Source organism: Homarus americanus, unplaced genomic scaffold (genome assembly GCF_018991925.1).
Source record: "Homarus americanus isolate GMGI-L3 unplaced genomic scaffold, GMGI_Hamer_2.0 scaffold39675, whole genome shotgun sequence".
NCBI lineage: Eukaryota > Metazoa > Arthropoda > Malacostraca > Decapoda > Nephropidae > Homarus > Homarus americanus.
This window is the reverse complement of record NW_024736071.1, coordinates 4,898,118-4,922,890: the sequence shown is the minus strand read 5'-3', so window position 1 is coordinate 4,922,890 and position 24,773 is coordinate 4,898,118. Positions and strand designations below refer to the sequence as shown.

At 45.8% G+C, this 24,773-nt stretch overlaps 1 protein-coding gene across 3 annotated transcripts in view; it reads left to right on the top strand.

Annotated features, from left to right (window-relative positions):
• LOC121871744 (protein scarlet-like) overlaps positions 1–24,773 on the top strand; it is a 46,978-nt gene that overhangs the window by 11,158 nt on the left and 11,047 nt on the right. Inside the window, exons 2-7 of one of the 3 annotated variants that reach the window (XM_042374159.1) lie at positions 4,834–4,948; positions 6,687–6,861; positions 16,063–16,111; positions 22,520–22,706; positions 22,817–22,987; positions 23,620–23,858. In XM_042374159.1, the coding sequence (XP_042230093.1) occupies positions 4,844–4,948; positions 6,687–6,861; positions 16,063–16,111; positions 22,520–22,706; positions 22,817–22,987; positions 23,620–23,858 (926 nt within the window). In that variant the 5' untranslated portion in view covers positions 4,834–4,843. Of the gene's footprint in view, positions 1–4,141; positions 4,949–6,686; positions 6,862–16,062; positions 16,112–22,519; positions 22,707–22,816; positions 22,988–23,619; positions 23,859–24,773 lie in introns of those variants that run through there. The other 2 variants (XM_042374158.1, XM_042374157.1) reach the window with 2 other exon arrangements.

Genomic DNA, 24,773 nt, shown 5'->3' with positions numbered 1-24,773 from the left:
CTGTACCCGTCACAAGTGGGGTATCACAGGGTAGCATATTGGGCCCGTTGTTGTTTGTTTGTTTCATAAATGACATGCCTGACTTTGTACACTCCTCCATACAAATGTTTGAGGATGACGCCAAGTCATTTCAGGAAATCAAGAACCAAGCGGACTGTGAAGAGCTGCAGAAGTACCTCTGTGGGCTCCAAGAATGGTCGAAGAAATGGCTGCTGAGATGCAATGTCACGAAGTGTAAGAGGATACACCTGGGGCGTACCAACGGTAAGGAGGCGTATCATATGTCCCAACGGGATGAAGAAACTGTACTTTTTGAGACTGAATGTGAGAAGGACCTAGGTGTGTATGTTGACAATGTGATATGCTAGTGACTGTCAGTTGGTTGAAAATGTTCCAAGGAGGGCCACCAGACTGGTGCCTGCACTTCGGCACCTCAACTACCCTGAGAGATTGGGGCGCCTGAGCTTGCCTAGCTTTTACTATAGACGGGCAAGGGGCGACCTAATTGAGGTGTAGACCAGTTCCTTGGCCCTACCCACAATACATAGTTACATGACAACCCTTGGCTTTACTTAACTGCCACCCCAAGTGGGTACTTCTACTTCACCCACATCTTCTAGTGGTACGTTTCATTACAGTTACCAGGCGTTATTCATAGTCCCAAGTGGACAACTTTACTTCTCACACATTACTCGGTACTTTTCATTACATCCAGTTATAAGACAACCTTACTTAAGATACTTCACAGTGTTGGTAGTGCATAGGAGATGCACTCACACACAACACGCCAATACTGATACCAACAAATACATGGGTCCACTACCCAACATGGGGTAATTATTAACAAACACATACAACAACACTGTGGGCCATATCTCCAAGGCATGTCCCAGGGTATAGCACTGGCACCACTAACAACTGACAACTGCTGTTGTGGTCGGTTGTACTCCGACACGAGGCGGGTCTGGGGCCCTCGGCCCACGAGGTGGACCTGCCGTTTCAATCATGTCGAATCAACGACATCGTCGATATATGGCTCCCTGCTGGGAATCTACTGGCTCCGGGGCTATAGGTGAATGTCAAATAAGCCCAGCCTGGATCTGGGGACAAATAGGGGAGGATGTGACGGAGGACGAGACTTGGGAAGCATGATGACAACACAAACAAATCTTTCATCTTGTAACGTCATACGACATTTACTTTATATTACTTCTTACACTGGGTGAATGACAATTCAACTGTTAAAGCATGAACACTGATATGACTGAATCAAACTGAATGGCTAGGGAACACTACTACATACCTGGAGACAAACAGGAGAGCGTCACGGGAGTACGTCTCTCCTTCCCGCCTTAGTATAAATACCCGAGTTGCCAGCAATCGCTACTCACGCAATGACAGAAATTACAAACAACTTAACTGTTACTCATTCAAGGATGACCCTCAGTTGACAAACGTCTGGCGAATTACTAAAGTTGATTTACACAGACTAATTCAAGATTGAGCTTGTCAGGAGAGAAAGTGGAATAACTACATAGTGACAACTGTGTTTGAAGGCGGGACTTACTGGGAGGGATCATGAGAATAAGCGTCGATGGGGAAAAACACTTCTTCTCAGGGATAGTTAACCCACTCATGTTTTGCGTTCGTGGAGTATAATAAGAATCAGTAGTTAAAACAGACTAGCTGTCAACGTGACCATGACAGTATCATGTTCATTGTTAATTGCCTTCATCCACCAGTGTAGTCTTTGGGTTCTCACGTTGGTCACATACTCCATCTGTTCTGTCGTTGAGGTCTTCCCCGAGTCTTGTTGCTGCTCAAACTTGTGTTGTGACTGACTGCAGGGATTGTCAGATGAATGGTCTTCTCAGTACCTGCCACATGGGGTCTAATCTGGTTTACTGACTGGAGTTTCAGCAAGTGCCTTTCACTGAAGTGTGACCACAAGGCAATGGTTTCAGGAAGCACGCACGCAGGCACGCAAGGACGCCCGCACGCACGGTCAAACGCCTCTGGGGGAACCTTTGCGTGACTATTAGAGAAGGCAAGTAAAGCAGACTTTTTGGTCAGTGGCATAAAATTAAGCATTACTGAGTGCTCGTACTGGCACTGTTTGTAAGGTACTTTCGTCTGGCGTAGCATCCACAAGTACATGACTGGGTTAAAGGGGAACACCAGACAATGTTCATTGCTCAACCTTACATTTATCTTCACTTAAGAATTTTAGAGAAAAAGATGACGAGGAAAGGGGAATAAGAAAGATAAGAAGAGGAAGTGATGAAGGAGGATATGGAAGGGAAGAGAAGGAAGGATGAAAGAAGAAGAGGGAGGTCCACGTTCCACTGAGGGTGTCAAGGAAACCCACTAAGTGTCGGCCATCTTGTGGGGCCTCCCTGGCTCTGACAAGTAGCACTAGAAACTAACAATCACTACCAGGTATTTCTTTGACGTAACCAACAGGTGTGGTTATATGACGTCAGGACTAGATATGGCTATATGACATCATCGAGAATAGGTGTGGTTATATGACGTCAGGACCAGGTCTTAGGACACTCAGCCCTTCAGGAGAATACGACGCTATTACGTTTCCGATGGCCTGACCAAGACAACTTATTTACGTGTACTGTAACTTGACAGAACTAAATATCAATTGATAAAAGTAAACCTACGTAACTAAACCATTAGCTATATTAACAAAGTAAACTACAATCAATTTAATAAGTTATCAAATACAACTTACGTAACCAGGTTATCGTAACTCAGTTCACTAAATCAATGACCAGATATCGTAAACTAATTCATCAATGTTATTTACTAGCTTTATGGTATCACTTAATTGACTTTACTTATTCAATTAAATGTTAATTAATTCAAGTAACTTAAAAAAAAAAGTAACCATTGGTTGGGTTGGGTTGGGTTGGGTTGGGTTGCTTCAGGGTGAGCTAGTCAGAAATCACGAAGTCATTCAATCATTTATGCCGTTATTTTGTCAGTCAGTCAGTCAGTCAGTCAGTCAGTAATGAACACAATCAGTCAAACGTAACTCATTTTTTTCTGGTTGCGGTAGTGTCAGTACAGTTTAACGCCAGTCTGATAGCCATTTGAATTAGCTGCCCCGTCTCACAGTGAATACATTAAAGAAAAAAAGATACCTAAAGGGAATTCAACATCAGTATAATGAAATGGTTTTGCTAATTTTTTACTAGAAATGTATTTGAGTATAATTTATGTTGTTACGATAAAAATAAGTACGATTCTTAAGTAGAAAGTCACGTCACAATGTCAGCAAAGTTAGGAGAGTTTACAGGCTGTGGGTCACCTGGGGAGTCAGACTCAGAGGTAAACTAGTGAATATCTCAAGTCAAACACTCTGCTGACATCATCTATTTAGCGAGGCACTGCAGGAGTTTTCACAATTATACCCCAAAACTACTCAATTAGTACAGACGCATTTTATATCGATTATATATTGACGTCATTATTATAGAAAGTCACTTGTGTGATTTGTAATACATATGGACCTGAGGTATTGTCTAACTTGATTGTTTTCCTCTATGACATTTTCAGGGATTTTTTTTTTATATACAGTCACCCACCCTCTCTCCCATCTCGTCAATAGTGTATTTTTATTTAACTGAGACAAACGACTGTTCTCTAAGAAGTTAATGCGAAAGTACCGCCCCTCAGCTCTAAGGTCTGTTTATCATTATATTATTGAAATGCCTCATATGTAGACAGTACCCCCTCCTTACCCATAATTTCTTACATCTCGTCATAGTGAGATTCTCGACCCACGTCTTCCTACATATTATAAACTGCAGCTATTCATACAGTAGGTACTTCCTCACCTCCCTGTGCTCTTTAACCCATACATACACACAGGGTCCTGGTGAGAGTAATAAGCACAGCCTCCCCTGCTTTAGCGCCTCTCACGGGCTCCTTCAGGTATTTCTCGCTTACATTTGCCATGACTCCATCAACAATAAATCATGCCAGTAACAATAGTCTGGCCTACACTCAGGGGAGGGGCGGGGTGTCGAGTTACCAGAAACCCTCTTGTGATGGGATTACCTACGAGAGGCCCCACCACCACGTGACCCTCGCCCCTACACGGCCAGGTTCTCCCCACCCTCACAGTATCCAGCGTAAACTTCAACCTAGGTGTAGTAATAGATGTTTCAACTCGTGTGAGGTGTCAATGTTGTATGTTAAGGCAGGACAGTGTCGTGCAGGAATGTCCGATGGCTTGTGTTAGGGCATGTCTCAGTCACTTGTTGAAATTTACAGTAGGGAGGAGGCCTGGGCTATACCGCAGGTAAGGCCGGGTAGGGGGTCGAATTACAAGGCCAGACGCGACCGCTGCTACTAAGACAGTTCAGTTCAGTCGTTAGCCACGACCGCCACGCCACGCCACGCCACGCCACGCCCGTCACAGATGAAGTACTATGCGAGGAGATGGTGTTGAAGACTTGTGAGGAGGAGCGTGAGTGATTGGGGGAGAGAGCGACAGTAGTGTGTGTGTTTTGTGGTGACCAGCACCCGCCTCACACCGCCGCCGCTAGCCACACACTACGCTCCCCTGACCCGCTTGTCCTGACCCAGAATGACTTTAGATGAAGATTTTAGTGTTGCACAGTTTGAGTGACGATTTCATGTGTTTGGTGGAGACTGGAGTACTTCAGCCACTCAGAGTTTACCGCCACTCAAAGCCATGAGTGACGGGGGCAGTGACCTCAGCAACGATGACGTGCGTCACCGTCGTAAGTCCCTCCCGACGGAGGAGTTTGGTATGGCTGGAAATCCTAATCCTCTGGGTGTGCCCTTCTTCAGGAACCTGCCCATGATGGGACTGGACCAGCAGGAGGAAAGGGCTTCTCTCCTGGGCTCAGGGCAGTATGTCTACCAGTCCTCAGGCTCCGATACCTACTCCAGCGACTTCCTCAGGGTGAGTACACTACTGGTGGAGTGACGGCAGGTGTTGACTGGTGTAGTGGTGGAGTGGAGTGACGGCAGGTGTTGACTGGTGTGGTGGTGGAGTGACGGCAGGTGTTGACTGGTGTGGTGGTGGAGTGGAGTGACGGCAGGTGTTGACTGGTGTGGTGGTGGAGTGGGTGACGGCAGGTGTTGACTGGTGTGGTGGTGGAGTGGGTGACGGCAGGTGTTGACTGGTGTGGTGGTGGAGTGACGGCAGGTGTTGACTGGTGTGGTGGTGGAGTGGAGTGACGGCAGGTGTTGACTGGTGGTGGTGGTGGAGTGACGGCAGGTGTTGACTGGTGTGGTGGTGGAGTGGAGTGACGGCAGGTGTTGACTGGTGATAGTAATTATGTCATTTTAAGTATCTCTCTCTCTCTCTCTCTCTCTCTCTCTCTCTCTCATTTGAAAATTTAAATTGAATCAGATATTTGTTTAGCGATCATAAGGTGTCATATTATAGGTTATATACTAACCATGGGCGAGGGGTGGGTGGTGGTCGTGGTGATCCGGACCCCCCCCCCCTTTTTCATAAGAAAATTTCAAAACTTTTTCTTTAATGCAGTATTGTATTCAGGCATTTTTGTATCGTAAAAAGTATTTACCATTGACCTCAGAATATCTCCTAAAATCAAGTGCACATGGCGTTAAAATGACTCAAAACCCCCAGCTGGGAGATAGTCTGAAGTCAATGGTATATACTTTTTACGTTATCATGTAGGTGTAAACTATATCATGAAGATGTAAACTATATCATGTAGGAGTAAACTATATCATGATGGAGCTTTTAATATGCTGGTATTTATCATAGATGCTTGAGATAACTATTGCCCCCTACACATGATACACCGGGTCGACAGTCATAGCAGGGGGGGGGGGAGATTCCTGGGTCAGAGGTCAGCGATAGTGTTGGTAAATATTATAATTTTGCGAATCACCATAGGATTAGACTCCCTAGCTTATTTCACCTGATTCAACACACTGGGGGATTAGGTGAAGGTATGTTAGGTTAGATTTAATCATTAAGATAGGTTAGGTTAGGTTAGGTTAGATTAGGTTAGGTTAGGTTAGGTTAAGGTGATTTATCTTCAGGTGATATAAGCAGTGGGGCTAATCTTCGTGTGACCCAATTTTAGAGTTTTGATTCTGTAGTCGTGTGGTAATTAAGATAGAGAGAGTTACCTGCTGAATCCAGGGTAAAATGCTCTCTAGGTTAAGATTGGTAATGATGAGAAAAAGAGTTCCATTTTCCACCTATTGTTACGACTTTCTACGCCAAGGTAACCGGTGGTAAAACCAAAAGAGAGAGAGAGAGAGAGAGAGAGAGAGAGAGAGAGAGAGAGAGAGAGAGAGAGCAGTCAGTACGTGTGTGTGTGTGTGTTTCGCAGTCAATCAAGACACACCTTGTAATCACCCGAACTCATTTCATCTGATGAGCGAACACCCTAACGCTAGATGTATGAAATGTAATGTATGTATGTATGTATGTATGTATGTATGTATGTATGTATGGAGAACCGGATTCTAGAACTATCTACTCACTGTCTTCCAGTTTGGGTTTCCATGGCAACTGTTACAATTCGTAAAATTTGGTTGATTATTTTGTTTCTATCTTCGGTGTTTCTCTTCACACACACACACACACACACACACACACACACACACACACCCCAGCTGCCTTTACTGACTCACTCCCTCTTCATCTCCGGCAGGAGGGCGCCGACGATGGCTTGGCCAAGCAGTCAGGGCTCGGGTACGGGACCTGGAAGGCGTCTGAAGAGGGCATCACCCTGACCTGGCGTGACCTGAGTGTATACGTCCCTCAGAAGAGAGGATGGTTCAAGGGCACCCACGAGCAGCGGCCCTTCAAACGAGTCCTTAACAACGGTAAGTCGAAGATAAAACGACAAATATTACTTTAATGTATCAGGTAAATGTGTTACTGAGAAGCCTCCACCAGACAGGAGGTTTGTAGAGGTGGGGGTCGTAGTACAGCACAGTGTTACAGGTCTTTACCCAACAAGGCAGCAACATGACCCCCTCCACTTCACAACAGTCAAATTAATTTATCTATTTAGTAACCGATGATCAGTATATAATAATGTATGTTAGATTATTAGGGTTAGGTTAGGTTAATTAGGGTTAGGTTAGGTTAGGTTAATTAGGGTTAGGTTAGGTTAATTAGGGTTAATCATAGTTAGGTTAGGTTAGAAATAATATGGTTTGGTTGGCTTACGTTAGATATAGTTTGCAGATCGTTCTTACAAAACTTTGATCGAACGAAATTAATTTTTTTATGAGTTTATTGTGTTGCATTCAAAGGTGTTTATGTAAGCTGCAACCTTTACCGATAACTCGTCAAAAATACAACAAAAGCTCGTTTAGATAACGTCAGAATCAACCAATCAGGTATCGCCTGACGGTTTCCCCTTAGCCACCAGTGACACTCACCTCGTGCCACAGCCGCAGCCAATGTTGTGGCCAGCTGTGGTTACACGAGAGGTGATGCCCGACTCTCCAGTAACCAGATCTACGAGTATCAGCATGATCAGTCACCCACCTGCCCTACACCCTTCCTCGTGTCTTGGTCTACCTGTCTGCATTCTTCTCTACGTGTCTAAAATAACTTCGTTCTCAGACTAACATATTCGAAGTAAAATATATAACTCCTACTGTATGCTTACAGAAGTTAACTCAACCCTCGAGGCTATACAAGGGAAGTATTGCTACACCCACGATCTTCATTTATCTGTTTCCCATCTTCCTCAACGTGACGAGTTAATATATGATATGGTCATAATAACCTTGTGTATAATGAGGATGATGATGCCTTCTATAGCGAGATAGAGGTTAACTCAGTAATATGTGATGGTAGTCTGGCGGTGTAGGGATACGTCTCGTCAACATTGTGAAGATTTGTGACGTTATGTATTGATACGAACGTCATTACCTACAACAAATTGTTATGTATCTAGAACAATATACTAAAGTTCCCACGACATCCGGTGCCGGCGTTAGCCACCATCTTGAAAAATAACCACCATATTGGACAAAAAATTAAAGGGCAAATAGCTGCTAAAGTTTTAGTTTTATCGAAAAATAATATTCAGTAAAAGTTGTTCTAGATCATGTACACAGTGGCGGTGTTATTTTTAAGTTATTGTTATGTTTTGATTTTAAGGAAAATAATTAAAATACAAAAATTAGGGAAAAGGTTTTTTCAAAATTAATTTTCACAGAACTCGTCGTCTAAATGAAGAAATATGTTTCAATAAAATATATAAAGAACTATTCAGCATAAATTACAAGTAATATACCGAGGTAACATAAGGAGTGGTAGTGGTCTAGGAGAACTTTGGGCCACAGTTATGACCAATCACCTGTAAACCACATGGTATCAGGTCACGCTTACTCCTCGTGCCTTACCAGCTCACTTCTTACAAAGTTTGCTCTGACAAAAAAATTTCCTACAAAATGTGCCGCTGATATTGATAAAGAACGCAGTACTGTCCTAGCTCTCATTAACTGCTTCCTTCTTCGTAATACTGATGGAAGAAGTCCTCCAGACCAAATCTTGCAAATATTAATGAGAAGATGACAACCATTATTTGCCAAACAAAGGATTTGAGCTGCAGGTCAAGACTATGGCTACAGCACTGTACTGCGATCAAGTTTATTTGCCTAAATTCTTAGTCAGAGCTGAACGTACTGTACAGTAGGATTTGCGCTTATAAATTATGCGCCAAGTGTTTACGTATTTACATGCTGCTGGACATTTACCATACACCAATTCAGCACAAATCTATTTGCAACAGATGTCTAAATTTCCTGATAAAATGCCAAAGAAAGAATTTGAACAGCTTACCAAAGAAGTCTTTTCCACAGTACAGTACGCCGCAACAAACAATACTGGTCAGGGACATGGCCAGATATGATCACAGAACAGTTTTTGATGAGACAAATGAAATGCTGTCGAGGCCTCAATCATAGTCGAGGCACTACAGAGAGAACTCTTACCCAATGGACACAAGCGTTGTCACCGTATACTGTACAGTCCACGCCACTTGGCTGGGTGCGCCCCCCCCCCACCCCCACTCACTTCCAGAAACACACAATTAATCGGTGGTCAGCCAAGGTGTAAAGTCAACACTTACCCCCGAACACGTTAACTGGATAAATAATTTAAAAACTGTATTTTCTTGTTTCTAAAATCCATCCATACATTTGTTTTAGTTACGAACATGATAGAATATATAACATGATGTGGGAGCTTTGAAACAGGCCACTGGTCATTTACACCGGATATTCCACCAATGGGCGTTGACCAGAGGTTGACAGCCGCCCACCGTGCCTCGCCTTCACTCGACAGTATGTCGATAAGGAGGAGCAATTTGGGGCAAGAGTTGTGTTCACCCAACACCCTTGGCCGTGTCCATGTGTGGCGCCAAAACAACACAAGGTAACGTACTGTGGGGTTCAAGATGTTTGGGTTCACACTCAGGATGGAATGGAGAAAGGAAACTCACAATGTGCTCTCTATATACATGTTGTATTGGATGTACAATGCAGCTTGGTGCTGGGAAGGCAGCATGGTTACAAGCGTGATGTAGAGAGAGCTGGTTGGTGAAGATGCTCAGAGAAGGACAGCTTGTGGGTCGCCATGCTCGCCGGCGGGAGAGAGGACCGCCAGGGAGGCGGAGGAGGAGCGAGGGCCGCCAGGCAGCGGCGGAGGAAGTGTTGCTGGCTGGTTGGTGTGTGTAGAAAACGACAGGTCACCACGAGGTCAGGTCTTAAATAGCGGGGCGAAGGCGTGGCTTAGTAGTTGACCCCCGCTCCGTGATGTATGGCGGCGCTGGTTGACCTAGACCAAGAGGCATACACTGGGGAATTGGTGGGGTCGGCTAGGCAGCGACAAACAGCGTTTGTAGGGGAGAATTCCACTACAATACCCATAAAGTTATGTTTACAACCTGTAACGTGGTTAATTTTAGTATATCAAATTACTTTATGAAATACCGTATATCTTGTAGTAAATAACAAATTATAATTTAACATGAAAGTGAAGAATATAACAAAGTGATAAGGTCTACATTATTTTACGGAGATATGATCGGCACAATATATATGACGAACAACGGAGCGGCCGAGTGTGTGGGGTGGATGACTGTCCACGGCGTCGGGGATGTCACACAGATTCAGGGACAGTTTAGTGCCCAAACATATGTTGACAGCCTTAATAGTTTGTTTTTGTCTATTAGATATCCTTAATAGCCTTAATAGATTGTAGAAGATAAAGGTTAAATCTCTCAATTCTATAATATAACCTTGGCAGTGATGGTGGTAAACCATACCAATACCAACTTAGGCTCACCACCCTTAACAACCATATTCGCCTGTACTTAACCTAGTTGGGATAGGCCCTTACTCCTCCCTGCTAGGCCTCCACACCACAGTGGCAGAATATAACTCAATAATCTTCTATGTTAACCATTTATTAATATATTTGTTGTTATTTATACCCTGGAACTTATTCCTTATTAATATTTAATTCTACTTGTGTACTGAAAGTAACTTCATTCGTTCCCAAATATGCTGTTAATTTATATTTCATTAAAACCGAACAATATAATAACGAAACATTTAAAGTAGTTTGCCCCATAAGACAACGTTGTTTTCTAAGCCCTCCCCCCTTCCAAATAAAGAAGACCACCTCGATTACCTGAAATACTGAACTGTCAACCCGTCCAGTACTGCCCCGTAAGACCCAGTGGCGAGTTACGGACGGACAGAACCATTGCTATACCGTACAGTATATCCCCAAACTTTCGGTCCGGGAGGAATACTGAGAGAAATAAATTTACCGCCGGTCAACAACGCTCCTGATACAGTAAAACGAATGACTTTCTGTCTTCATGAAACTTACAAACATTGGTGTTTGATGCAAGCTTAGGAAAATGTGGCATCCCTAAAAATTACACCGAAAAATACTTTATGTTCTTGAAACACGAGGAGGTGGTCTAATGCTCCCGAGATGTGAGGACGTTCCTGAGGCATGAGTGTGAGGACGTTCCTGAGGCATGAGAGGACGTTCCTGAGGCATGAGTGTGACGACGTTCCTGAGGCATGAGTGTGAGGACGTTCCTGAGGCATGAGTGTGGGGACGTTCCTGAGGCATGAGTGTGAGGACGTTCCTGAGGCATGAGTGTGAGGACGTTCCTGAGGCATGAGTGTGAGGACGTTCCTGAGGCATGAGTGTGAGGACGTTCCTGAGGCATGAGTGTGAGGACGTTCCTGAGGCATGAGTGTGGGGACGTTCCTGAGGCATGAGTGTGAGGACGCTTCCACACATCTAACACGAGAGGAGAGACCCAACTCTCCGAAAACATTGGGCTTTGATGTTGACTTTTGACGGTGGACACTGAAAATTTCAAGATCAAATGGTTCTCTACCCAAAAAGACCCTGAGACATTACGGTCCTGAACATTACGGTTGGAGCCCTTTAAAATTGGGATCCATTGAAATTAGTACTTACTGGGATTGGGACCTGCTATTACCAAGCTTCAATCCCAATGGTTAGGTTAAGTTGTTACCAATTAGAGCTGGGACCTGTTTGACGAATCAACAGCTAATAGAGAGGATATGACGCCTCCAAAACACGGAGCAGATCAGCTAATAGCCTGTAAAGCAGGATGATGAAACCACGACATCATGGTAAGGGTCATTTTATCTCAGTGTAGCAAGAACTTTCCAGGAGAGATGCGGATGCCTCTACAACGGGTGAGTGTGATCAAAGAAGCCACTTGAATGGAAGAGGTGAGGCTCTGGCGGGAAGGACGGTGGGAGGGGGAGGACACTCATAGACGGCGTGAGGGAAGGGAAGGGGAAGATTCATATTCCCAGCGACGGGACCACAGGCGACCACAAAGACGGTGTAAGGATAAGGAGTGGACCCGACGTCCACGTGAACGAGTGGGGGCATCACGTTGACTCATTGATACGGGAGGGACACCGACGTCCTCAAGGATGGCGGGGAAAAGCGTAACGTTCCTATAAAACTGTTGTGGGAAGAGAAGGACTCCAGACTTAGCTGATGAATAAAACGATAACCAATGAATATGATAACTTGGCCGTACCTGAGATATGGTGTGTTAATGTCCCACGAAGAGCTGTTTTAACTCACACTTACCTGGAAAAAGAAAAGGAAAAATATAGTTGACATTACCTGCCGTCTATCTCTCACACACACACACACCGAATACTAATACTCAGCAGTCACTCGGAATTAAGTATGACGATCATCCAGCTATGATACAATGATATGAGTTATTAAGGATGTCACCTAGGTTGGTGAGTTCTGAGGTGATTAAAGAGGCCGATACGGGACCGGCAGGGTCGATCACATATGTTGCACATGTGGGGGGCTACATCTAGTGCGGGAGGGGCGGCGGCAGCGTCTTTCCGGCGTTGGCGCTTGTCTGCCTTGTTATGCAGTCGGGCTAACGCGAAAGTATTGACACCTTCTCGCGTGGTGCTCCTCCAAGCGTTACGGTGTGGAGTAATCGTCTCCCAGGTGAGGGGGTCGATTTGGCACTTTTTCAGGTTTGTTTTAAGACTACCCTTATAACTTTTCAGTTGCCCGCCAGCGTTACGTTTACTATTCGTTAGGTGACTGTAAAGTAGCTGCTTTGGCAGTCTACTGTCGTCCATGCGGGTAACATGGCCAGTCCAGAGCAGTTGTTCATGGATAATGGTAGCCTCGATGCTCCTACAATTGGTATCAGCAAGAATACTGGCATTTGTTCTCTTGTCTTCCCAGTGAACTCTGAGGATGAAACGTAGACTACGTTGGTGAAAGTTTTCAAGTGCTATATGTGACCCATGTCTCACTGCCATATAGCAGGGTGGGAAGGACCACTGCTCGATATACGTGTAACTTTGAAGATAATTTCAGTTCCCTACAGCTGAACACACGGTTTCCGAGTCTGCCAAAGGCTTGAGATGCACATCTGATCCGATGCTGAATCTCTTCATTGATGTCAGCGGTGGTGAACAAGTGGGAGCCAAGATACCGAAAAAGGGTAGGTTGTCCTAGAACCCATTAGAGAGGGTAATACCGTTAAGGTGGATGGATGGTAGAGGTGTGGCTGAACCAGAGGCAAGCCGAAAGAGAATCTGAGTCTTGCGTACATTCACCTCAAGGCCGAAGTGTGCATACGCATTTGCGTAGGTGTTAAGGATCTCCTGTAGGTTGTTTTCAGTGTGAGCAACAAGGGTGAGGTCGTCTGCATACTGAAGCTCAGTAATGGAAGCTGCCGTCACCTTTGTTCCTGCCTGGAGCCGTCTTATGTTGAAAAGATCCTTCATCCGGTACTGGATGCTCACCCCACCGGCTAAATTGGCACTGGCACGAGTAAGGAAGGCAGCCAAGAAAATGGATAAGAGAGTTGGTGCCAGTACACACCCTTGTTTTACCCCCGTTTGGATGGGGAAGAACTCAGACTGGGTGCCATTGTGCAGGACACAATGCCTTCGTGGAGTTGACTCACAATGGAGATGAATTTTGGTGGGCAGCCAAAACGGCTGAGGGTCCGCCAGAGGGCTTCTTTGTTGACTAAATCGAAAGCCTTAGTTAGGTAGATGAAGGCCATGTATAGGGAGTTACCGTCGGATGAGTGGTGGGGGCTGCACGAGTGATTGGCCCATAAAATGTTTTAGTGGAATTGAAAAATTCGCTCACCTTATGTTGGTCTGAAAAAAAATGTGTTTCACATGTCTTATTTTTAAACCAGTCATTCTTTAGACTGCAAAATTCCCGCTGGGCAGCCGCTTTCTTCTTGCAGAAGGTATCAGCTTTGGCCCGAGACCGAGGGTTGTTCTGCCAGCCAGTTAAAGCAGCACGTTTATCATCGACGAGTACATTGATTGGTGGGTCATTTTCATCAAACCAGTCCTGGTGTATTCTTCCGATTTGGCCGAGGGTCTCTCTGCAGGTTTTGTCACACACACACACACACACACACACACACACACACACACCTATATGATTATTAACACTTAACTCACAGGAACAACTAGGACAGAACCAATGATCTTAAGCGTTAGTTTATGCCAAATGAATGACTAAGAGAACTTGTTCAATATGTCAACAACACAACAGTAGTATAGTTACCTTGGGCTGATGGGAACCCTGGTGCCATACAGGGTCACCTCCAGGCACCGTCTTGACACTTTTATGACACCTCATGGCACTTGACGTCACCTTGCTGTACTCCATGACACAGTTTGCCTCCTGCAACACTGAGAGACTTCACAGCACTTTACAACACTTTTCTACACCGTATGACACTATTGTATGTTGCTTGGACACTTTTTAACTATTCAAGACTTCGAGGCTTTATGACACTTTATGACACTATGAAACTATATGGCTTTTTAAGGGACTTTAGGTCATTGACACTTACGGCACTTGACACTTTAGAAAAATTCATGACATCTTCTTAACGCGGACACTTTACTACACTTATAAACACTTTACGTTACTTACGAATACCTTATGATACATGTGATCACTTCACAATAACTGGGGAAATTTTACGGCACTTAAAATCAATTTTTTTAAACCTACACTGAGACGCTTACTGTACAGTATAACTACTTTACGACGCTTATATACACTTTGTGACACTAATAACTACTTTACGACACTTATAAAACCTTCATGACACTTGATACGCTTCATGGCACTTATAAACACTTTACTACACTAACAAACACTTGCCGATACTTTTCAGTCCTCGTCAGTTTGAGTCTTCACTTCACCGGCTATAAGCCTTCGTGTACGTCCTTACCGGCACTGAGGTACAGACAACACTGTGTGTCTTGCTAGAGGCCTCTGTTGACATTCTCATATACAGCGAAACAACGAAGCAGATTCAAGACTTGAGCGAACCGACCAAACCTCGTCCCAGTGTTATAACGGACTGAGTTCGGTCTTGTTTTACTCATTCGTTTCTCCACACATGCAGCTTTAGAGATCTTTGTCTTTATCTGTTCTAATTATAAAGTATAAGGCAATGTATTACACAAGATTATAGGCCAATATTGTAGTTCGTATAATGACTCATGTTTGGATGATTGAGTCTGATGTATCGAAAAGCTGTTCCTGAACCCTCGAACACTTCCGTCTCGATGTCTCAAAGTGGTGACAGTCAACTGGTGACGAAAAGTATCCAAAATTATCTATTTTGTTTATCCCGCTTTATTTGCTCATTAGAGCAAACAAACAAACAAACAAAAGGGGAACAAACGGAAATGAGAGACATTTATATTTAATACAACAAATAACGATAAAACACATTTTATATTATTTTCTTATTCCGAAAGTCAACGGTTTCGAAGACGTGTGTGATGTCTGAGGACCACCAACCCAGACCACGACTAAACCAACAGTCTCCACACACCTGTCTGGTATAATATTTTACACAGACTACACACAAACAAAAGAAAATTAATTACCTTAAACTTTATTCATGAAACGTGTTCAAAGACAGGATGTTAGGCGTGTCTTAGTTTACCTGTGTAATTAACCAAACAATTATCTACTGCCCATGGGCAGCCTCTTTGTGGAGGCCCCCTTCATTATAACTACCCAAGAGGGTGGGGTGGCGAGTGAACCGAGCCTAAACATCTGGGAGTTCCGGGGGGCGCTGTAAGCCCCCCGGGAAAATTTTGAAATCTGAACACTTCTTTGGAGAATTTTGAAGCCATACGCAGTTATATTGAGGAAATTAGAACATTGAGAAATTTTTAATTAACTGTATATTTATTGATAGTGTACAAATTCCCAACACACACACACACACGTGAGACATGACTGGAGTCATTCATATGGTTTCAAGTCGACCAGCCCTGATATACGGTTCATAGGAAAGTCAGGTATTCATGAATTTTAAGGAGTAGCTAGCCTCCGTGCTACTGTTGCATAATTTCCTCGTTTTTCTTGAATATAATAACAGGCTGTGGTTACCAGAGGCTGACTGACATGTAAACACTTAAGGAGCTGATTTTAAAACACATTTCTATTCACAGTGTCTGGTGCTGTCCGTCCAGGCAGTCTGGTAGCGTTAATGGGCTCTAGGTGAGTGTCTTAATCCTTAGTTCTTAACACTTGTCAACCTCTTAGTCACTATGCCTTAACTTGTGAATATAACCCCTTTAACTTGAATACTTAACCCCTTTAACTTGAATACTTAACCCCTTTAACTTGAATACTTAACCTCCTTAACTTGAATACTTAACCCCTTTAACTTGAATGCTTAACCCCTTTAACTTGAATACTTAACCCCTTTAACTTGAATACTTAACCTCCTTAACTTGAATACTTAACCCCTTTAACTTGAATACTTAACCCCTTTAACTTGAATACTTAATCCCTTTAACTTGAATACTTAACCTCCTTAACTTGAATAATTAACCCCTTTAACTTGAATACTTAACCCCTTTAACTTGAATACTTAACCACACTAACTTGAATACTTAACCCCTTTAACTTGAATACTTAACCCCTTTAACTTGAATACTTAACCTTTTTAACCTGAATACTTAACCCCTTTAACTTGAATACTTAACCCCGCTACTTAAATACTTAACCCCTTTCACGTGTATAATTAACCCCTTTAAATTGTATACTGAACCTCTTTGTCGAATATGGTGAATACCTTTATCTATCTATCTATCTATCTATCTATCTATTCCCCCGTGTACTTATGTTTCAGTTCGTATTAAGGGGGTCAGTGTGTTTTAGTTCGTATTAAGGGGGTCAGTGTGTGTTGAAGAAGCCCTCCGGGTCTTCCCTTAATATCACTGGCCTACATCTTCTTCGTCTTCTGTCGTCCTGTGAAAAACAACAGAAATAATACTGAAGATTAGCCACCCAATCTAACCTAACCTAACTTAACGTAATCTAACCTAACCTGACCTATTTTACCCTCACCTAACTTAACCTAATCTATTTCACCGTATCATTGACATTAACCACCAGAAAGCAAATGTGACCTAACTTAATCTAATTTAACGTAACATGACCTAACCTAACCTTATCTAACATAACGTAACCTAATTTAATCGAACCAAATCCTAATCCAACTTAAACAAATCTAACCTAGTCTAATCAATCTAACCTAATCCACCAGGTACCGTTGGTGTATTAATCACCAGGTGAAATAAACTGTATGGCTCATCTTCAAGTATAATAAAATAGACAAAGTTACATTAAAATGGTATATATCCAAAGTAATTTAACACGACCTTAACTATTTTATAAGACTTTCGACTTACAATAACCTTTCAAGAACCTTTCAATGATGTTTAGTAATTAACAATAGTAATTCTATTTTTGTCACAACCAAACACACACACACACACACACGTCATTCTACCTATCCCGAAACAAAGGAAGAATGACGTGTGTGTATGTCAGTCTCTCCAGGTGTAGAGAGCAGCGATGCCACTGTGTAGATGATCTGTCGTGATCAAGGTTCAGTAGATAAGTTGAGGGCTCAATACATTGTGGTTCCTCTCAGCTATAGAGGGCAGGGGTTTCTCTCAGCTATAGAGGGCAGGGGTTCCTCTCAGCTATAGAGGGCAGGGGTTCCTCTCAGCTATAGAGGGCAGGGGTTTCTCTCAGCTATAGAGGGCAGGGGTTTCTCTCAGCTACACAGAGGCAGGGGTCTTCCCAGCTGGCGCAGAGGGCAGGGGTTTCTCCTCAGCCATAGAGGGCAGGGTTTCCTCTCTCAGCCATAGAGGCCTCCTCAGCCATAGAGGGCAGGGGTTTCTCCTCACAGAGGGCAGGGTTCCTCCCCAGCTATAGAGGGCAGGGGTTTTCAGCTATAGAGGGCAGGAAGGCTCTCAGCTATAGGGGAGGGCAGGGGTTTCTCTCAGCTATAGAGGGCAGGGTTCCTCTCAGCCATAGAGGGCAGGGGTTTCTCTCAGCTCATAAGAGGGCAGGGGCTTTCTCAGCTATAGAGGGCAGGGGCTTCTCTCTAGCCATAGAGGCAGGGGTTCTCTGTGCCATAGAGGGCAGGGCTTCTCCCAGCTATAGAGGGCAGGGGTTTTCTCAGCTATAGAGTGGCAGGGGTTTCTTCAGCTACAGAGGGCAGGGGTTTCTCTCAGCTTACAGAGGAAGCTTTCAGCCATAGAGTGGTGCTCTCTCTCAGATACAGAGGGCAGGGGTTTCTCTCAGCTACAGAGGCAAGGGCCTTCCAAGCTATAGAGAGGGCAGGGCTTCTCTCAGCTATAGAGGGCAGGGGTTTCTCTAAATACAGAGGGCAGGGGTTTCTCCCAGCTATAGAGTGGCAGGGGTTTCTCTCAGCCATAGAGGTGTGCTTCTCTCAGCCATAGAGGGCAGGGTTTCTCCTGGGGCCATAGAGGGCAGGGGTTCCTCTCAGCCATAGAGGGCAGGGTTTCTCTCAGCTATAGAGGGTGGCTTCTCTCAGCTATAGAGGGGCAGGGGCTTCTCCCTCAGCTATAGAGGGCAGGGTTTCTTTCCTCAGCTATAGAGGGCAGGGTTCCCCAGCCATAGAGGGTGTGGGGTTTTCAGCTTAGCAGAGGGCAGGGGTTCCTCTCAGGCCATAGAGGCAGGGGTTTCCTTCAGCTTTAGAGGGCAGGGTTCTCAGCCATAGAGGGCAGGGTTTCTCTCAGCTATAGAGGCAGGGTTTCTCCTCAGCCATAGAGGGCAGTTTCTCTCAGCTATAGAGGGCAGGGGTCTCAGCCATAGATGGGCAGGGGTTCCTCCCAGCGCAGGAGTGTGGTGGGTCCTCCTCAGCCATAGAGGGCAGTGCCTTCAGCTTAGAGGGCAGGGTCTCTGGCTGCAGGGGAGGCAGGGGCCGCCATAGAGGGCAGGGGTTTCTCTCTCAGCTGTAGAGGGCAGGGGTTTCTCTCAGCCATAGAGGGCAGGGCCTTCAGCTATAGAGGGCAGGGCTCTTCTCAGCTATAGAGGGCAGGGTTTCTCTCAGCCATAGAGGGCAGGGGTTTCTCTTCAGCTATAGAGGGCAGGGGTTCCTCCTCAGCTATAGAGGGCAGGGGTTTCTCTCACAGCAGGGTAGTGGGGCTCTCTGGCCATAGAGGGCAGGGGGTTCCTTCCCTGCCATAGAGGGTGGGTTCCTCTCAGCCATAGAGGCAGGGCTTTCTCAGCCATAGAGTGGCAAGGGTTCCTCCTCAGCTTTAGGAGGGCAGGGGTTCCTCCCCACATAGGGAGGTGTCCCTCTCACATAGAGGCAGGGGTTTCTCCCCACCATAGAGGGCAGGGGTTTCTCTCAGCTATAGAGGGCAGGGCTTTCCCTCAGCTATAGAGGGCAGGGGTTCCTCTCAGCCACAGAGGGCAGGGTTTCTCTCAGCCATAGAGGGCAGGGGTTTCTTCCTCATAGAGGGCAGGGTTTCTCTCAGCTATAGAGGGCAGGGCTTTCCTCAGCTATAGAGGGCAGGGGTTTCCTCTGGCCATAGAGGGCAGGGCTTCTCAGCCATAGAGGGCAGGGCTTCTCTCAGCCATAGAGGGCAGGGTTTCCCTTCAGCTACAGAGGCAGTGCTTTCTCAGCCATAGAGGGCAGGGGTTTCTCTCAGCTATAGAGGGCAGGGGTTTCTTCTCAGCTATAGAGTGTGGGTTTTCCCAGCAGGGGCTTTCTCCCTAATGGTAGGAGGCAGGGTTTCTCCTCAGCCATAGAGGGCAGGGTTTCTCAGCTACAGAGGGCAGGGTTTCTCCCTGAACACAGAGTGGCAGGGTTTCTCTCAGCCATAAAGAGGGCAGGGGCTCTCTCAGCCACAGAGGGCAGGGCTCTCTCAGCCATAGAGGGCAGGGTTCCTCTCAGCCACAGAGTGGCAGGGCTCTCCTCAGCCACAGAGGGCAGGGCTCTCCCTCACAGCCACAGAGGGCAGGGCCCTTCTCCCAGCCATAGAGAGGGTACAGGGGTTTCTCTCAGCTACAGAGGGCAGGGTTTCCTCTCAGCCATAGAGGGCAGGGTTTCTCTCAGCTATAGAGGCAGGGGTTTCTCTGGGGCCATAGAGGGCAGGGCTCTCAGCCATAGAGGGCAGGGGTTCCCTTCCCCAGCTATAGAGGGCAGTTTCCTCAGCTATAGAGGGCAGGGGTTTCTCAGCTATAGAGGGCAGGGGTTTCTCTCATAGCTATAGAGGGCAGGGGTTCCTCTCAGATATACAGAGGCAGGGCTTCTCTCAGCTACAGAGGGCAGTGGTTTCTCTCAGCCATAGAGGCAGGGGTTCCTCCTCAGACATAGAGGGCAGGGGTTTCTCTCCCCAGCTATAGAGGGCAGTGGGGTTCCTCTCAGCTATAGAGAGGCAGGGTTTCTTCAGCTATAGAGGGCAGGGGTTTTCCAGCCAGCAGAGGGCAGGGTTTTCAGCTATAGAGGGCAGGGACCCTCTCAGACATAGAGGGCAGGGCTTTCCCCAGCCATAGAGGGTGGGGTTTCTTCCCAGCTATAGAGGGCAGGGTTCCTCTCAGATATAGAGTGGGCAGGGTTTCTCTCAGCTATAGAGGTAGGGGTTTCAGCCATAGAGGGCAGGGGTTTCTCAGCTATAGAGGGCAGGGCTTCTCTTCTCAGCTATAGAGGGTACAGGGGTTTCTCTCAGCCATAGAGGCAGGGGCTCTCAGCCAGGAGAGGGTAGGGGCTTCTTCTCAGCTATAGAGGGCAGGGGTTTCTTCCCCAGCTATAGAGGGCATGGGGTTCCTTCCCTCAGCTATAGAGGGCAGGGGTTTCTCTCAGCTATAGAGAGGGCAGGGTTTCCTTCAGCCATAGAGGGCAGGGGTTCCTCTGGCCATAGAGAGGGCAGGGTTTCTCAGCCACAGAGGGCAGGGGTTTCTTCAGCCATAGAGGGCAGTGGGTTCCCCAGCCATAGAGGCAGGGGTTTCTCTTAGCCATAGAGAGGGCAGGGGTTTCTCTCAGCTACAGAGGGCAGGGTTTCTCTCAGCTATAGAGGGCAGGGGTTCCTCAGATATAGAGGCAGGGTTTTCTCTCAGCCATAGAGAGGGCAGGGTTTTCTCAGCTATAGAGTGGCAGGCTTTCCAGCTATAGAGGGTGCAGGGCTTCTTCTCAGCTATAGAGGGCAGGGCCCCTTCTCAGATATAGAGGCAGGGGTTTTCTCACATAGAGGGCAGGGGTTTCTCTCAGCTATAGAGGGAGGCAGGGTTCCTTCTCAGCTATAGAGGGCAGGGGTTTCTTCAGCTATAGAGGGCAGGGGGTTTCTCTTCAGCTATAGAGGGCAGGGGTTTCTCTCAGCCATAGAGGGCAGGGTTCCTCTCAGCCATAGAGGGCAGGGCTTTCTCAGCTATAGAGGGCAGGGGCTTTCTCAGCCATAGAGGGCAGCCAGAGCTTACAGAGGGCAGGGTTTTCCCAGCTATAGAGTACAGGGTTTCCTCTCAGCTACAGAGGGCAGGGGTTTTCCCAATATAGAGGGCAGGGCCTTTCCCCAGCCATAGAGGCAGGGCTCTTCCTCAGCTATAGAGGGCAGGGGCTTCTCTCAGCTATAGAGGGCAGGGGCTTCTCTCAGCTATAGAGGGCAGGGGCTTCTCTCAGCTATAGAGGGCAGGGGTTTCTCTCAGCTGAATGAAATCGTCTGGCGTGGTTGTGTTACGTTTAGTAATATTCTCACGTTGTCATTTTGTAGTGAGAGCTAACGAGATTTATTTTACATTGTTCGTTAAATTCGTGATTGTCCGTCCTAGAGAACAAAATATCGTTGGTTGTGGTGGAGGGGAGGAAGACAGTGCTACACTATACTCCGTGTAAGGGGCGGGTCACACCTGAGTGAGGCAGGTGACACCACCTGTCACCTAAGGAGACGGGGCTTCTACTCTCACCCTCACTTGCTGCTACACCACCTGGCTTCTGGTGCTGTCATCTCAGAGGCGCTCTCGACTGATGAGTGTGTGTGTGTGTGTGTGTGTGTGTGTGTGTGTGTGTGTGTGTGTGTGTGTGTAACTTCAGCATTGCATAGTGATGAGAATTAGGTTTTAAATTTGCAGATTTTTAGAGAAGTTATTATTAAGGTGGTCTTGACTTCTCTAAGAAATGAAAGTATCAATCCCCCTGTGAGAAGCTGAACGGGTAGTTTGAAAAGTTATTTTATATAACAAATGAGGAAAATTAATGCATATGTAAATTCCATTTCTGAAGTTTTCTGTCTGTGTGTATCATTATCTCTGCAATACTTGGTGAGTCGCTTCCCGTGACCGCTGGATGGGTCAGGTTACCCCTAAGAAAATAGAAACGCTTATCGTCATATCTCAATCAAATGAAGCCCACAGCCTCACACTTTAGTTTTATCAACCTGAGCGTTGGATTTCTTTATCTGTACTAGGCTGACTATCTGATATATCTGGGATAATACTTTTAAAATATAAACATTTCAGTCTTATTCCTCTCACCTAATGATGTACAGAAAACTGAGCATGCATGTTGTCAGTGACTGTCTGAGTCCCTGTCTTGGGCTGAACCTTTAAGAAAACTGTGAGTGTTGAGTGACTCTCTCTCGGTAACAGTGGAGCGGGCAAGTCAACCCTGATGAACGCCCTGGCCCACCGCACCCCGGGGGGCGTGATCGTGGACGGGGACATCTTGGTCAACAGCCGCCGCGTCAGCAGGTCAATGACGTCCCTGGCAGGTTACGTGCACCAGGATGATCTCTTCGTCGGCTCCCTCACCGTAAAGGAGCACCTCACCTTCATGGTACTTTACCGAGCTTGTCTTTGTTTGTTTGTTTGTTTTATTATATTTATTATCACCACCTGGAAAGCACTGTACCTATACGCCATAAATATCTCGTATAACTCACACAGACTCGGTTAAGGATGGACCGTCGGCGGAGCAACAAGCAGCGATTGGCGCGGGTGATGGAGCTGATGAAGGAGCTTGGCTTACTGAAGGCCCAGAACACACGTATAGGCGTCCCCGGCCACGACAAGTCCCTCTCTGGTGGGGAGCGTAAGAGACTTGCTTTCGCCACAGAGGTAACACAGTCCTTCTCTATGTTCCATGCTCCTCGTCTTCCTCTTCTTCTCTTACTACGTCTTCTTAACACACACAAATGTGTCTCAGGCTACAAGAAGTCTTTGTCTGGGGAGAATCACATGAAGCTTATCTTCACCACAGTGACCACAAGTTGTGTCCACTCTCTCTCTCTCTCTCTCTCTCTTCTTCTTCTTCTTCTTCTTCTTCTTCTTCTTCCTCTGTCTCTCTTACTGCTGTTCATTTATTCTTCTTCCACTTCTACACCTCCATTTTTATCTCGCCTTCTTTCACTGTAAGCTCCTCTTCTACCACCCTTGAGAGTTCTAATCTATCAGTGAGACAGGTGTTATATCAATGGTCTGTATAACAAACTGGTCTAAGGTCCTTATAGCGTCACTATTGCTTTTTTCACTAAAACAGTTGATAATTAATGTTCAACTGGATACACTTTCCCAGGCAGCTGCGCTTGTGTTGGGAAAGAGAATTTGGGCAGGATCGAACCTTTAATTTGGTATTTTTACGTGTAAACTAAAATTAATTGCCGATATTCAGTCATTTGTAATTTAGTAGATGGCTTTAAAGAGCTTATTGATTCACCTCCAGGAGTATGTTGAAATGTCACTTGTTGCAGATCTTGACAGACCCGCCGTTGCTGTTCTGTGACGAGCCAACTACAGGACTGGACTCGTACAATGCCAGGAAGTTAGTCCGGATTATGAAGGATATGGGCACCCGCGGCAAGACCATCCTGTGTACCATCCACCAGCCATCGTCTGAGGTATTCGCCATGTTTGACAAGCTGCTGTTGCTGGCTGAAGGTCGTGTTGCCTACATGGGCTCCTCCTCGGGAGCTCTTGAGTTCCTCGACAGGTGAGATACTCGGGTAGAAGTGCTAGGCTAATAACGATGACCAAGATACTAGTTTTTACAGCAGTATGGGGGTATTGTTGTAACGAAGTAAAGTACAACGCTTGAGACAATAAATTACAGTTATGATAATTTTTACAATTTAATGCACAAGTCACTTTAGATTTTGCAAAGAGTTTTAGTAGAAATGAATTATTACTTGAGTTACGTTGTTGACTACCAGTGGTGGATGATAGCGGGAGCAAATGGGGCATTTACCCCCGGCCCCAGACCTTGACCAGGCCAAAAATATTGAGTGAATATTATTTTATTGTAGTTTCTCGATTTTACAAACGAAAATAACTGTATGGGCATAGTGTGAGGGTGTGAGAGGCTGTTGTGACGGTGTATGTCTGTGAGGGTGTATGTCTGTGAGGGTGTGTGGGGCAGCTGTGACGGTACATGTCTGTGACGGTGTGTGGGGCAGCTGTGACGGTACATGTCTGTGACGGTGTACAGTTATTAATATAACCTTCAACTGTAAATAAGTCAGGAGACAAGAGATTATTTACTCAACCTCAGACAACCTGAGCTCCGGGGGTGACCGTGAGACCAGCCCCCCAAGATATACTGTGCCCTGGCCCTGGCAAGGCTTAATACGGCCCTGTTGGTAGACTGTTCACTCACTGTAGCCAAGCTCCGGGGGTGACCGTGAGACCGGCCCCAAGATATACTGTGCCCCGGCCCTGGCAAGGCTAAATACGTCCCTCTTGACTACCAGTTTCTGTGCTTTCAGTGATGCTAAATAATGTGCGTCACTTTTATATTTCAAGAACTTCACTTAATAACCCTATATTAATTATACTATGTTGGGCATAAGATTAACAATTTCATACCTTGAAAATTGTATGCAAATGTATGCTGAATTTTAATGGGATG